This window comes from Xiphophorus hellerii, chromosome 10, assembly GCF_003331165.1.
Source record: "Xiphophorus hellerii strain 12219 chromosome 10, Xiphophorus_hellerii-4.1, whole genome shotgun sequence".
Classification (NCBI taxonomy): domain Eukaryota; kingdom Metazoa; phylum Chordata; class Actinopteri; order Cyprinodontiformes; family Poeciliidae; genus Xiphophorus; species Xiphophorus hellerii.
In genome coordinates, this window is record NC_045681.1 from 13,665,661 (window position 1) to 13,681,366 (window position 15,706).

General features: G+C 38.3%; 1 protein-coding gene across 12 annotated transcripts in view; it reads right to left on the bottom strand.

Annotated features, from left to right (window-relative positions):
• tanc2b (tetratricopeptide repeat, ankyrin repeat and coiled-coil containing 2b) overlaps positions 1-15,706 on the bottom strand; it is a 156,530-nt gene that overhangs the window by 33,961 nt on the left and 106,863 nt on the right. For all 12 annotated transcript variants that reach the window (XM_032574556.1, XM_032574561.1, XM_032574560.1 and 9 more), the window contains 2 exons: positions 5,561-5,744; positions 4,211-4,459 (listed from right to left, as the gene is read on the bottom strand). In XM_032574556.1, the coding sequence (XP_032430447.1) occupies positions 4,211-4,459; positions 5,561-5,744 (433 nt within the window). The remainder of the gene's footprint in view (positions 1-4,210; positions 4,460-5,560; positions 5,745-15,706) is intronic.

Genomic DNA, 15,706 nt, shown 5'->3' on the forward strand with positions numbered 1-15,706 from the left:
CATTTTTACACCGTCTCCTCTGTACAGTGATTCAGTAAGGTTATGGAGAGAGTTCTCCGATAAGTTTAGTGTAATAACAATCTTACAGGATGGGATGTTGTTTCTACAAATGGTGGGGAGCTTCACTGCCACAAACCAGTTTGTGCCATAAACACAAACTGGATGACACCTGTGTGTGCTTGCATGGCGCTGCTACAGGGTGGCAGGTCTGAGCAGCCCACAGCCTCCACCTGGACAGTGCAAAAGCATGCAAAGTTTTTTCTACTGAATTTGATCTGATTTCAGTTGACTGAGAGACCTCCAACCCCTGTTAGACCACTTTAATCCGTAGCTGTACACTGTCTGAATGAAGAGAATCTAACAAGACAAAGTTTTTATTCCTAAATTGAACGCACGGGTTGAGCCAGAGGACAAAAACAGCTGGCAATTATTTGCAATTGTATTTACTTTTAGGGGGAGCATTGTATTTCACTACGCTCCAAACTTAGAAGTATGTTTCTGGCATCTCGTTATCAGAAATTTAAACCACAGAAATTGTATGACAGAACACTGTTTTGTTGTTTTGAAACATTTTAAACACGTCTTATTACCGGTGACCAACCATGTCTAAAAATAGCACACCTTCCACCTCCAACAGAAGACATGAAGGATCTTGCTTTTTTTTAAATTTTTTTTTAGCTTCAATCAAACTAGGACACCCGACTCTCGCTGCTTAAATATTGACAATTCCTTCTTTTAAAATCTCCCCCCTCGTTTTCACAATTGTAGTCAACTCCTCTCTCTAATATGTTCTGGCAGCACCGTCGAGAGAGAAAGTACGATGAGCATACTTGGTCCTAGTTTCTGCTTCCTCCATATCCATCTTTCAGCTCTACCAATGCACATGCCTGCATTAGGTAATAGAGTAGCCCCCTCACTCCTCATTCCTCCCCGGTCGCCTTCTGCTCCGGCTTCGCTTTTCTCTCCCTCCCTCTCCGCACATCAAAGAAAGTCTCTCCGTCACTCTGGGGGATAGAAATGGTTAATGCCTGGGGCTTTGATGTTCCTCTGCTGGGTGAGCTCAGCCAATCCTCGGCCCGCGCTCGCCTCCCATCCCTACATCATCTAATAATTCTTTGTGGAGGAGAGACAGCAGTGTGAGAAAGAAGAGATTATGAAACACTCTTTCACTCCTCTTCTACATATATCCATCTCTCTCTCATAAATATGGAGTTCCTGTCCCTCTGAAAAACACAAACGCCTTCTGAAAAATCATCACATCTTTTCCTACCCCCCTCACCAAATTGCCTAACAACCTCATTTCTATTTTATTTTCATCATCTGTAGCTAGCAGCGTGTATTTTAAAGCAGTTGCAGGCTAATTCGGTGCCATTTGAAGACGTGTGTCGGAGGGCAGAGATGAAAACAAAGATGAATCCTTTAACCCCGGTTGCTCTGCAAGAGCGTCAGTGTCAAAGAGCAGAACATGAGCAGCAAGCAGACAGGGTCACCACTCCAGTGACATACCTGAAGAATGTACAAGTTTTCACACATACAGTGAAATCATTATTACATTTATGGGGAAAAATGCCTTCTAAATTTGGCGCGAAATGTGAAAAAATGGTTTTTGTTTTGGAAAACTGAGTTCAGTTTCTCTAGTCAACTAGTACCTGTCTGACAGCATGAAGTAGGGCATAAGATCTCAAAAAGCAACCCACGGAGCTGTGAGGCTCCAGCAAACCACAATGAGAGCCACAATCCACAAAGGCAGAGAACACTGAGCAGTGGAGAACCTTTCCAGGAGTGGATGGGAGATACCAAAATTACTGCCAGAAAGCATCTACGACTCTTCAAGGAGATATCTAAAGTCCTGCAGGTTTCACTTGCTTTAGTAAAGATCAGAGTTCAGGATTTGACAATAGGAAAGAGACTGGGGAAAAAAATGGCATCCGTCGGTGACTGCAAAGGAAATAAACACTGCTGACAATAATCAATAAGAAGGCTCATCTCAAAAACAGCCTCACGATTCCCAACACTTTTGGGAAAATACTCATAATAATAAATGTGGAATTTTGGTGGTTTATGGGCCACGAGATGATTTGCTGCTTTGGGTCTTGGAAAACTTGGTTAGTTGATGGAAACATGAACTCTGCTGTCTAATAGAAAATCCTGAAAAAGAATGCTAGGCTATCAATCTTTGACCTTCAGCTCAAGCACACTGAAGTTATGGAGCAGAACAACAATTGGAGCGGCATAGACAAAGTCTGGACATAAATCCCACCTAGATGCTGTGGCCTGACCTTCAACTAGCCACTCATGCTCATTAATATCTCTAATGTAGCGCAAGCTGTAGTTAAGCTTAAGTGGCAAATACTTTTTGCCCTCAATAAATGAAATCATAATTTGCATTTACCTACGTCATTATTGGTCTGACATTAAAAATGGAAAAACAGAAGAAATCTGTAGGGGAGCAAATACTTTTCAACAGCCCTGTGTAAACAAACGCTTTTATCCCACTGGGAGTGGGTAGAGTGCATATTAAAGCTCATCATCTGCAACAGAGTCTCTGCTGATTAGAACAATAAAACAATCAGACCCATTATGAGGGCTGCCTCCGTGTTATGAAACTAATTTTTTTTTTTTATTCTGATATGTTACTTTTGGGATTCTTTCACAGCAGCTACAGAAAGAACCTCATATGAATGAGACCTTTAGAAAAACAAATGCCAGCTTTATGCTATGTGATGTTCCTCCAGCCGCAGTATGTAATTCTGCAGAAGCAGTTTTCCCAGACAGTGTTATTCAGCTCTGCGGTTTCGATCTACACCAGAGGGCTGAGAGAGCTTAAACAGAATGTCACTGTGGATTTGCTACTTCCCAGAATTTTCATCATCACTGTATAAACGCTAAACACAACAGCAGTTTAAAACTTCAAATTTGAAAGAAAAGATGTTGAAAAACTACATAAACAAACAACCAACCGACTTTGGAGGAGAGCCAGTTAGTTGTTTTACTTTGTAAATATCATATTTAATGGCTGAACATTCTGGCTTTATACCTCAAACAATGAATGACATTGTTGTAATTAATTGCACATCTCTATTCAGATCAAGCAGAGGAAAAATAATGGGATCATAAACCGAAACAACAATTACTGCTTCGTTGCAGCTCTTCTGTATTTCTGACAGCTTGAATTCTTTGAGGCAAAGACTGTCTGCACAAATGAAAAACAAAACTCTTCATCAAGCAGGTTCAAACTAGGGCTGGGATGACTTGTTGGTGTAATCAATGACACTGACATCAATATTTTTTAATCAACCCATCAATTTTTAAACCAAGATTTATCCATGTTCCTCAAAGCTGCTTGGTGTGAGAAGAAAAACACACTGACCTTAAAATTGTAGAAATCTTATGGCGTATGCTTACAAGAAAAGCCAATAATTGAATAATAAAAAGTAAGCCTTCTGATTCAATCAGAACAAGGCAAGAAGCTTGTTGATGGCATCAAGGAATAGTCAGGGTGTATTTATATATTTGAGCTTGTATGCATATGTCTGGCCCTGTTTGGATACTAGGAGATCCACAAATTTAAACTTGTGAACCCAGTTTCTCAAGTTACATGTGTAATCATGATGAATGCATGTGAACTTGTGGCCGAAGCTGAATCATGTAAACACATTGAGATTTTAAGAAAAGCAGGCAGATCCAGAGCTCGCTCAGTATGATCCAAATACATGAAAATAGATTAGAAACTAAACTGCTACTTCTCAACTTAATTATAGCAATAAAAAAGTGTTCTTAATATACAATTATTTTCAAAAATTCACAAGCCAATCAGAGACAAGTTAGTGAGAAATTAATTTCAGACAATTTAAACTTTTAAAGCAATAAAAACACGTTTGACAGACAGTCTTAGTTTAAAACGTCTAAAGTGTTTTAAACTAAGACATCAAAGAAATTCATCAATGCATTAATGACTCTTCTCACCAAAAAACCCCGAAAAAAAACAAGCAGGGTTGAAAGGAAAGGAAGCACAGAAGGAGTCAACGAGAGGACAAGACGTGACTGAACAGCAGCACTTCAACACAATTTTTCTAGAACAAATAATTTGCTCTGGAGTGGTGTGTACACCGCATTTAATACTTGAGAATCACCGCTCGGAGAAACCTTTGCCACACACCGTGTGTTTGGTTTTAAACAGGAGGAAAAGGGGAAGAGGAAGGAGACTCACCGGCCACAGAATTGGGACGGGGCATGAGGTACAAAGGGATGGAGTGGGCAGAATGGGAGGACATGCTCTCCAGGTTGCGCTCAGGGATTTTATTCAGGCTGAAGGTGGAGGCGGTCATGTTTTCATCCACCCTGTACAGGAACGAGTCCATGCCTGATTTCTGGGACTGCCACAACTTCAGGTTCCCTCGCGAGCCCTCGCTGTATTTGCCGCCTCGCTCCATGTTCTCCGAGTAGCTCGTCAGAGTAGCTGGGGAAAAAAAACAAACAGATAGCGATCAAACGTTTCAGGCCATTTCTCACACTTTCTTCACAAATCCGCTTCCCTATATGTCTGATTTCACATCTGTTTACTGTTGCTCTGAATCAATATTGTTGTGCCAATGTTTTTTTTCTTTTTCCATCTAAAACTGCAGGTGTTTGCCATTGTTGCCAGGAAACAATGATGGCACCTGTTCTGACATCTGAAAAGTGCCTCACATCGGTAGGCATTTCAGCTCTCCTGTTGTCTCTTAAATAATGCACAAAAGCTACAGTTGAAGTCAACATTGGGTACCTGAATTAGTTTCCAAAGGGAAAAGCAAACCAGGTACTTGTACTATACACCACATTCAACAATCCCAGCGGGTCTGGTTTTACTCTAAAGAGAAATGTTTCACATTTGTAAAGCAGATTACTGTTTAGAAATTAAACAGTGGATAATTTTAACTTTACATTTTATTGTTTTAAATCCAGCTTCAATGTGTTGTAATTAATGGACCTATGTGACGGCCCATTCTTAAGTAATTTGTGAGGTCAATACAGGCTAGCAATGCCAGTCATGTTTGTTCTTTAATGCATCTAAAAACCAGATGTAGCCAGATGCTGCTTTTTCAATTAATCAGTGTTGCTGAAATGGGAATAATAAATTGTACTTTTCTACAGCAGCTAGATAGACTCCAGTGCAGAAAAGTATTAACACTATTTGCTTAAACACTTATTTCCCAATCTCATTGCATGTTTTCCTAATATTGACTCGCCCTACTGAAGCGTTAAGAGTTCCTTTCACTGACAGGAGCTGAAGACAACTCCTGAAAAACATATTCCCTTGTGCATCAAACGTTACACTTGACCCAATGAAGAATGACAACCACCATTCTTCTAGCAATTGCTAAACCCAGAGTCTTGCATTAGATTTATAGTCACAGAGGTCTAAATCTTCACTCCGGAGAAAGTAACACCACAGCTCTCGAGTCCAGTGCTGATGTGCTTTTCACCAATACGTACCAAGTTTTGACTTTCTGATCAGAGTGAAATTACAGCACAAATATTTATCTTGGGAGAGTCTATGTAAGCACGCTTCATATCTCACCTATAATCCCGCTGTCTCTGCTCTCCAGTGTTGAGGTGGGGCTGGTGACAGAACCGTAGGCACAGTCCTTGTTGCCGGCCTGGCCCGACATGGCCGTGGGGAGGGTGGAGCAGGGGCTGCCTGCAGGCGGAGAGGCAGTGCTGCTGGTCAGGGTGGAGCAGGGGCTGATCCTCTGGTTCTGGCCCTGCCACAAACACACATTCACAGGTTTTGTTCAAGCTTTCTTTGGCTCCCCCCCAAAAAGTGGGAATGAATAAAAAAAAACGACAATGTTTGAACTTTTATTATCTGACTCATTCAGAAGGAAAAAGTCATTTCAACATTTCAGTTTTCAAAAGCTTTGCCGCCCTGCTGCTTTCGCAATCTGAAGTCCAGCTTTCTTTGGATTGTTTCCCGAACATGTATGCAAACGCACACTGTGTCACAACAGCAATAAATCTTCAATCTTCAATCATCAAGTGTAAATTAACAATGGCCTGCTGTCAGATTCACCTTGAGCAAAAATAGCACGATTTTACACCATTGTTGTATTAACACTAAAAAATAAACACAAATAATGCATAAGATAAAATTAATTATAAAAAAGAAAAACAAAAAGACCATAATAACAGTGCTGCTCACTGGCCACATTTTTTACAGATACAGTAACACTATCTGCTCTATTTATTGATTTTCTTTTAGACGTAAGTGAAAGCAAAAGTGCAAAGTAACCACCTGCTAAATTTTGTCATAGCTTTCTAGTGATTTTGCAAACAATATTACACTGTTTTGTATAGACTAATACAAGATTAACAAAAAACAAGTTCATATTAGTTAAAATATTTTCAATAAGATGAATTTGTGGTGCTTTCATTTGAAAAATGTTATTAAGAAAGAAAAAACAAGAAAAAAACAAACAAAAAGAGATCAACTGGCATGTTGTTGATTTAGGTTTTTTCCACACTCATCATTTAGAAAATCAAAGTCTCACAAATGTCAAAGCTTTTAAATCCTCTGACTTCTAACTATTGTTCATGTAATCATGTAATCATTACCCATCAGCTGCTGAGAAATTGTACAACTACAAAGACTGATCCCCTGAAACATTTTCAAGATCAGTTTTTTTTTTCTTTCCCCCCACTTAGAGTTTCTCTACTTGTTAAGAAAGATAAACTATCACAGATGGTGCAGGCCAAATTCTGCTTTACAAGACAAAAACATTCAGAACAAACCTGTTGTGCATAATAAAAAGCAAATTGAACACCCCCCACAAACCACTGCATGAGACCTTCTGGAAGGCATCAGAGAGTTTGGAGTAGCAAAGAAGTTTGCAAACAAGCCTGATACATTTCTGTCAAAAGCTGAAGCAGCTGGCAGTGATAGCAGTGGTATGTTTGGAGTAAAATGGAGCAACATGTCAAGTAAAGAGCTCCATCTGATCAGCATGAGGAAGCAGAGAGAAGGATTTGTGATCGTGTGTGCAGGCACAAGTCCTGCGCCGAAAAGAAATGATAACATTACAAAAGTGCACTGGTAAATAAGATGTTGAACTGAATATGCTTATTTTTAGCTCAATCTGCACTTATCAGCAATCGAGTGGTTGCAAACCACTTTTGTTGTCTTTCCAACCAGAGGACACATGACCAGGTTGCACTGATAACGTATGTGGGGAAGTTCTAAGTGAAAATGATTGTTTACTCATTTCAATATCAGTGACGTGTTTAAAACTGAAGTCAAAGGAAGGCCAGAGATGCACAAAGCTACTAGAAAGGAAGCTGTATGTTCTGTGGAGGGATGTTGGCTGTTTGTTCAGGCTGCTGCTTATAAAAGAGCATGACGTCAACAGATAACAGCAAGCTAAATATAATGCGGCGAAGGTGCTCTAGTTTATCATTTTCAAGTGTTATACTCTGTCGCTTAACGTGCTGGATTAGAAGATGCAGTCATCTTTTTTATAGCTCACATTTAAGGTGAGGTACCTCTTACTCTGAGGGTAATACACACAGATTGATATTTACAGTCAATAAGCTAACTGTGCTAACCAAGCAAACTATGCTGTTATTCTAGATCATTTATGTAAAATGCTAAAGACAGTTGAAAGTAATTTTGTCTTTAAGAAAAAAATATTCTATCAAGCTGCAAAGCTGTGGTACACCGATTTTCTTAGATGGTGTGACATCACCTCTAGTTCTAATATAAAAACTGACCAATCACAAAAAGCTCCTTAAGGATCCTGTATTGTTACGATAATTCAATGGTGACTTAAAATCCAACACAAAAATAAATAACAGTTTCTTCCTCTTTAAGAGTAAGAAGCATAAAGTCATTTCAAGATGATGTCAGAAGAAAATATGCAGAATTTCTTGTATTTGTACAATATCTCAGTCCAGTAATATGGAGAATTTTACTGTGTTTAGTGTTTGTATGTCGTTCAGGAAGGAATGAAATAAAACCCAGTTCCTGTTTACAGCTGTCAAATGATTAACTTTATGTTGACTTTTTTACCGGAAAAAAAATGCAAATAAAAGAATAAATATATGAATCTCACTGTGTTTTAACTTTTCTGAAAAAAAGAAAAACATATTTTGATTCTAAAAATTTTTGGTATAGAAGTTTAAAAAATATGTAATAAGTTCATAAGTTTCCAGTAGTTCATAGTCACTTCACTGAGATGCTGGAGAGACTGAAGTTTTTTCTAGCTTTAAGGAGCATGAACTCACCCCCACCTATTGCTGCCCACTGACAATCATTTTGGTGAAAGTCTCCTAAGCTTTTTACTTGCTTACAAGGCAGCTAAGCTCAGCTCCTTGTATACATTTCTAAACTGCCATGGTGCTAAGCTAAGCTAACCTGTAACATGTCTGTAAAGCAGCTGACTAAACTTCTACTAAATTTAGAGGACATTTATTCCAGATTTTTTGTTTATTCTAGACTTTGTTGATGAAATAAGAAAACCATGGGTAAATCTGAGCAAGACCTGTGAAGTAAATAAATTCAATACATTTCAGTATATTTTTTCTGAGTTCAAGATGGCCAAACTTAAATAGCCATAGAATGATGTAGTATTTGGAATAAGACCCTTGGATATAATTGGTTTTAAGTCTTTGTGAAAATACAGAAATACTATAAGTCTGCAGCGTTTATACACAAAGCTATCATGCAATAAAATGATCAAATCATGCCCTTGAATAGATGATAATCAGGTTTTTTTGGTATTTGCTTTCTTTTGGCACCCTGCAGGGACCTTATTATATGTCAACTCTTGTTAGGAGACAAGCAACCACAGGGGACAAAAATAAAAATACTCTGTTGCAACTGATCTGCTGCCGTAAACACCCACTGATTCCATCGTACGCAAAAACACACAGTTGCCCCAACTCAAAAGACACAAACATGCAGCTTCCACAGAAACGCCAGGATGCTGTGAGAGATAAAGTGGCTATATTTGACTGCAACAAAGAAACACTCGGAGGTCTCTCCTTATCGGAGCTGTTGATGAGATCGGATCAAGAGTGGGATGAACGCAACTAGACCAGGTTGTGGGGGAGAAGTGATGCTCAAGGCAAATTTTAGTCTAGATTAATTTGTCAGAGGAAGACTGAAGGATCCCAGCAGTCAATTTGTATTGGTGCAGAAAGTCGTTATTTCCTAGACATTTACTTGTATTGATTCATGTGTCAGTTACGGGTTGACGGCCTCTCGAGGATCTGGAGAAGAGATAGGCAGTCAATTAATCTCCAGGTTGGATTCATTCATCTAGATGTGAAGGTGTCCTTCAGAGAGAGACAGTAAACCCCATTATTCTACAAACAGAAAGCCACTCCCACCAGAGCATGAAAGTGAGGGGGCAAGGAATAAATAAAAAAATATTTATCTGCTCAGTGAATAAATATAGGCATACTTTTTGAATTTTTATTTGTGAAAAGTTTAAAAATATATATTTTTATTACTTTTTTCTTTTACTTCACAACCACAATCTACTTAATTAAGATTTTACATGACAGACCAACACAAAGTAGAGCATATTTCTACAGTTTAAGTGAACTGGTACATTGCTTTACCAGTGTTTTAAAAAAATAGTTTCTGAAAAGTGTGGTTATTTTTGCATTCAGCTCCCTTTGTGCTATGAGTTGGTCGCCCTGGATTTATTGACTACAATGCAAATGATAAAATTGCATAACAAACTCTTATGTTTAGGTGACTAAGAAAATCCAAATCTTAACTATTCAGTTTAAAAACGGCCAAGACTTCTTAAAAACAAATAGAAGTTTTGTGAAGTCAAGGTTTCCACATATTTTTCATTTCATTAAAACTATTAATTTTCTAGACTTGAAATGAAAGAATTATATATAATTTCTTTGATCTGTTATAAATGTAGACATATAAATAAGAGATGCAAAAATCAATCGCCCCAAGACCTTTGGGGCTCTAATCAAATACTGACAAATCTTTTCTTTTTTTTTCCTTTACAAATATTACATGCAGCAAAACTGAGAACTCCCACAGTATGCATCTTGATGGCATTTTGAGTTTAATGAAAATTTGATAATATGCTTTAGTGCATAAATGTGGATGCTCTTGTTATCTTTTCATTTTCTGTAGGATTCAATGACAAACTTGCAGCACATTTTTTTCTCCCTTTGTTTGCTCTTGTCCTTAGTAAAAGAAAAAAAGCAGCATGGGGAGATCGGACCTTAAAGAAAATGACCTCAATACCATCCAGGAAACCCCTGAACAGCAAAAATGTTTCATAAAGTTTTAACTGCGAAAGTCGCAGATCCTCAATTCTAGTCGACACACATCATCACTTACAGTGCAACAGGAATTAACCTTTCAGTGTTGTTGTGTTTCTCTGAGACCAACTTAAAATAATGAACCCAGTAATAACTTATCAAACCTCACTGCCTTAAATTCTGTGATATCTTCACTGCAGTGACTGCCTCTCAAATGTAGTGAAACTTACACATAGATACATGGGAAGCCTAAAACTTGCACCAAGTATAATAGGCTATTGACCCCCAAACTTGTGAGGGTCTGACCTTAAATGTCTCATGAGAATTGGACAGTACTTGTAACACGGCATCTACTCAGGGAACGAGAGCACAAGAATATAAGAGGCAATTAACTGAACCCTCTGCATGTTAAGGTCACCTTGTTTTGCCAGATGGTGAGGCATCGCAGGCCTCAACTTTTGCACATTTATTCCTGAATTCCCTTTAACCTGGAGGATGGTTTGTATGTCTATTAACTACAGCTTTTTTCCACAAAATGGTACAGAGTTGCAAACACACAACAAGCATCATTTCTACTATACATAAAAACTGAAGACGCATTAAAATTTTACACAGCATTGTGCTAAGATATGCAGCAAACATTTGTGATACGCAGACCTTTTTTAAATATTGAAACCATTTCCAGGAACAAATAACAAAATTGAAGGTTTTACAAAGTTTTATTTTAGACATTGGTTGCTTGTTTGTTCATTTTAAGTAGAAACTGTGCACCTGACCAACCTTGTCTTGAGGTCAGTGGATAAACTTACAGTAGGACAATGACCCTAAACACACAGCCAGAGCCAGAAGGGAAAGGTTGAGGTCAAAGAACATGAATGTGTTCGAAAAGTTGAGGCAAAATCTAGGTGGAACACTAATTGAGCCCCAATTTGTCTGAGCCTGACCTATTTTTTATCTCCTTCCAAGAAATTGTTTGTCAGTAACAAGTTAATGACCACATCGCCGGTGCAACAATTCAGTTCTTGCAATAGATTTTTGATATCCCTTTTTTTAACTGAACATGTTGAAAGAGATGTCTAATAATCTAATTGATGTCTCTGTTTATATTTGAAAAATTACCTTAAACTAGAAACATTCCCCTTGAAAAGGAGAGCCTGTTGACTAAAGCAGAGTGGAAAACTAGTCAAACTCTAATTAAAACATTTAAGACCATCAGAAAGCATAAAAATGTAAACATTACTTTAAAGAAGAAATGTAAACTAATCTTTGCCATCAGTTTCAAAATGTATTAAACTTGGCCTTTATATGTTTTAAGCTATGGCCAATCTTCTCATCTTCTGTTGCCAATTAAATTTATCATAATAATCCAGAAAACAGTATTTGGGGCAGACATCTACAACAATAAGTTTGTGCCGTGCGCACGATGCAGCGAAGAGCTGATATGAGTCACATCTCTAAAACGAGCCGCTCGAATGAACCTCTCTCAATTTCTACACCCCCACTGGTCTGACAGTGCTTACATCGAGCACAGGCGGTCCATCAGCCTAATCGCTTATTCACACTGTTTTAGTGCAAACCCATACATACGCCTGCATAACACACTTCAGCAACAGGTTAACCGCCCCCTCCTCTTCCCCTCCTCCCCATTTCACCTCCTCTGTGTCTCTCAGCTGCAACCGTTTTCCTCCCACAGTCTGCGAACAATTCATTCCTGTCAAATCAGGTTTAAATGGAGAAACCAGGACATCTGCAGCCGCCCCGCTGCGCCAGGAGATGTTTGTTGCACAACTGTCAAATTCATAAGCAGAAAGGTGATGGCGCAAAAATGTAACCATGAGGCACTTAGCATGAGGTGCATCAACCGAGGATACCTGCTACTATTGAACAATGTTAAACCAAGAAATTATAGCTGCATATTTTCTCTAACCAAAATATAATGTTAATTTTATAGGAAGACTCAGATGCGTACAGGCTAATTATTTAGCTACATATTCTTCAACGAGCTGCAGCGAAACCACAAGCCATCGACAAGCTTCTGGTATAATTTGGGATTGGGTATCAAGATCCTTCTTATTTTTAGAACTGGAATACTCATTTTAAATTGGTTGGTATCTGGACACATATTAGCCTCAAGCATTAACACATTTTCAATAAGGCTTGAGGTTAGGGCTGTCATTAGGCCAATGTATAATCCATCCCTACAGCAGTTCCAATGTATTTTTTGGATCACGCTTCTGTTGGAACACCAAAGTTTCAACTATATGGTTGTCGGTTTGCGATGATGTTAAAGATTTTCCACCCACTTTGTAGTATATCACTTCCAGTAAAACCTTTATAAATCATCATTTTGATTGACAATCTATACCCCAATTTCACTTCTTCAAATATACTTCTTGTCATTTTGGCCAAGTAGCTCAGTGTTTATCTTTACCAACCAGGAAGTTTCTGGTTTGTTCACACCAGCAGGTGGGAATTTCAGTCAAACTTCAAGTGGTTGATTTTGGAGCAGGATCTACTTTCTCTTAGTCAATATTGATGTATAATTAGTTTTACTGCTGGCAGTGACCGTGGTGTTCCATCAGGTTATGGTTCATGGCAGGTTTGGGCCTCGTCGGTTCTCGAGTTGTTTCTAAATATTCCCCCAAAATTTCTGTCTTTCATCTGAGAGATGTAAATTGGTGGCTCTTCCAGATGTTGGCAAAGTAGAGGCACATCTGAATAACTTGTACTTGGGGTGCTATTGTTTGAAGTGATGATCAAATATTACAGCTATTTAGAAATGGCTCCAAAAGACTTTCCCAACATCTGTAGACACTCAATTATTCTGTTGAAATGTCCACTGAGTTATTTGGACCTTCCCATCATTCTGAGCTTTAGCCCACCCGAATGTGGTCAAATATAATATATGTTTTGCCTGACCATAGAACATTTCTTAGGAAGGCATGTGTCTGAAAATCTCTGTCATGCTTGAAGTTGTTGATTTTGGGGCAGATGGTTCTTTTTTTTTTTTTTGATTATATCTAAGTTCATGATGATTTAAAACTTGCTTCATGGTGGAGAGAAACACAGTGTTCCAACAGTCTCCATTTCATGATAGCCTTCAGCCTTGCTGGTCCCTGGGCTCTTGTTGAATATTTTAATCTTTGATCAAATTTGGGGTTTCTAACTAGACAATTATCCCAAACACAGATCAAAACTGATTTTGGAATAAAGAAAGCAGCTAAAGATCAAGCGTCTGGAATGGTCCCAACCTCTATATTATTGAAAATTTATGGGGTAAGTTTGAAATTCGGGTCAGTCTCCTGGAAACCAACCACTTTAATTAAATGAACTCTGCCATTTCTGATAGTAAGATGGGTCAGGTATCCAGCTAGATTCAAATCAGAAGCATGCTGACCATTACAAAGCGTGGTTTCTCTGCAACACAAAAAATATTCTATCAAATTTCAGTGAGGTTTTATTTATACATTTGAACATGAATGTATAACTTTGATTAGAGGAAACAATACTAAATTCAAATCTGTGGATGTCTTAAATCTATTAATGCCTATAAAAGGATAAGTACATCTGAAAATAGTTTAAATGCCTCATTAAGAGGCCAAAATTAATGTAGAAATCATGCCGGTGATGTTTGAATGCTAACATCTCCCCATGTTAGCATTCATGGATAGCTGTCTGACTAGACTGTCTGTCTAGTCAGACAGTGCTTCTGCTTCTGTCTGACTATACAGACACTGTAATAAATATGGATGTGTTATCAAAGATGTGTAAGAACTAATCAAAAAGGAGAACGGCAATGAAAATAAATCTCAAGAGATTGATTTTGACATTAAGCGTTTCCTCAAGCACCTGAACACAACTTCTCATAAAAGGAAATGAATGAAATATAAACACTACAACGCTTTTAGATTTGACCTGTAAAGTATGAAGAACATTTAATCTAAAACAAATCTGTGGTGACTTAACAGTCCAAGACAATACTCTTTTCACTGCAAACAATGAGTGTCAACTATAACACTGGGACACAAAAACACCTTAATGGGAAAGAGATGATAAGGACATCTGATCACCGCTAAGGCATTCCAGGGTTTTTTTTTAAAAATTTGAACAGAATTGACAAGTCTTTGTTGTTCAATGAGGAGGGCAAAGAAATGCCATGCTCTTAGCTATACATTCTAATTAGCTTTAAAGAAACTTTGAAAACAGAGGCAATTTGATAACATAATAGAAATGAGAAATGCTGTCTGTAATGTCGTTGATGTCCTGGTTTTAGAGGAGGTTTCTTGCTTTTAAAAATAGCAGCAGTCACTATGCCTTCTGTGTGTAAGATAAGTAGAATACAGAGACTGAAACATGTTGGTACATTATAAGGTGTACATTTAAACAATGTTTTAGCTTACTGATTCCAAACAATGCACCAACTTCAACAATGCAGTGCATTTCATCTGAAAATGTCACAAGAAAAAACAAAAAAATGTTTCAAGCTAGCTAGAAAGAGGCAAAAGAGTAGTAATCGTCAAGTCGCACCAACTCTGGCTCAATTCAATGCTCAGCTTCACCACTACAAATGTGGAGGTGTCCTTGGGCAAGGCACTGTCCATCTGAATGAACCACTTTGATTCTGATGTGTTCCCCACGGTCACCTCAAACAACAAGTCTTTGAATGTGGCTGCATTGAGACAAAATCTGAAATTGGTACTCACAAGACAGGTTTTCACATTCTGCTTTCCTGGCCATTCTACCTCAGTGTTTCTGCCGCATCATTACACACTAATCATATTGACTCTTCAGTAATTACTTCCTGGGATAGACACATTTTGTGTTTAAATGCAGTTTGTAACAGCACAACCAACCCTAGGTGCAATTTGGAGGAGGGTGTGCTTTTCACCTGCTAGAAACCTAATGGATATTGGCTTCTCTGTGCAAGGAACTTGAATGTGGTGTAGTACATGCTGATAGGGAAAACATGAATATCCTACAATGCAATGGGGAGATCGATTTGATCTGTGTCAAAAAATAGCTAGTTATGACACACGTAGCAGCTGTGGTACCAAGTGATATAATTTGGCCAGATACTGTCATTGAGTATGAACCTACAGAAGTCTTTAACTGTGCTGGGATCATGGTAAAATTCACAAATCTCTATAGAGAAGACAGTTGCAGTGCTTTGTTAAAAAGGTTTGTTCCATGCTACTTTCTCCCCTGTAATCAATGTTTCATCCTCAGAAAATTTAAACCCGTCCATTTTTTCACTGATCATTGTCAGTCAATCACACTGAGACTAAGTCAGATTATTTGAAAATTGTATACAATATCTGCCGCTACACTTTTTTACTTCAACTCGTCTTCCTCCTCAATGCTAAGCTAGTGATGCTACGTATTTATCTTCTCACATCTCAGAATATTCTCAAGATTCCAGCTGTCACCTTGATTA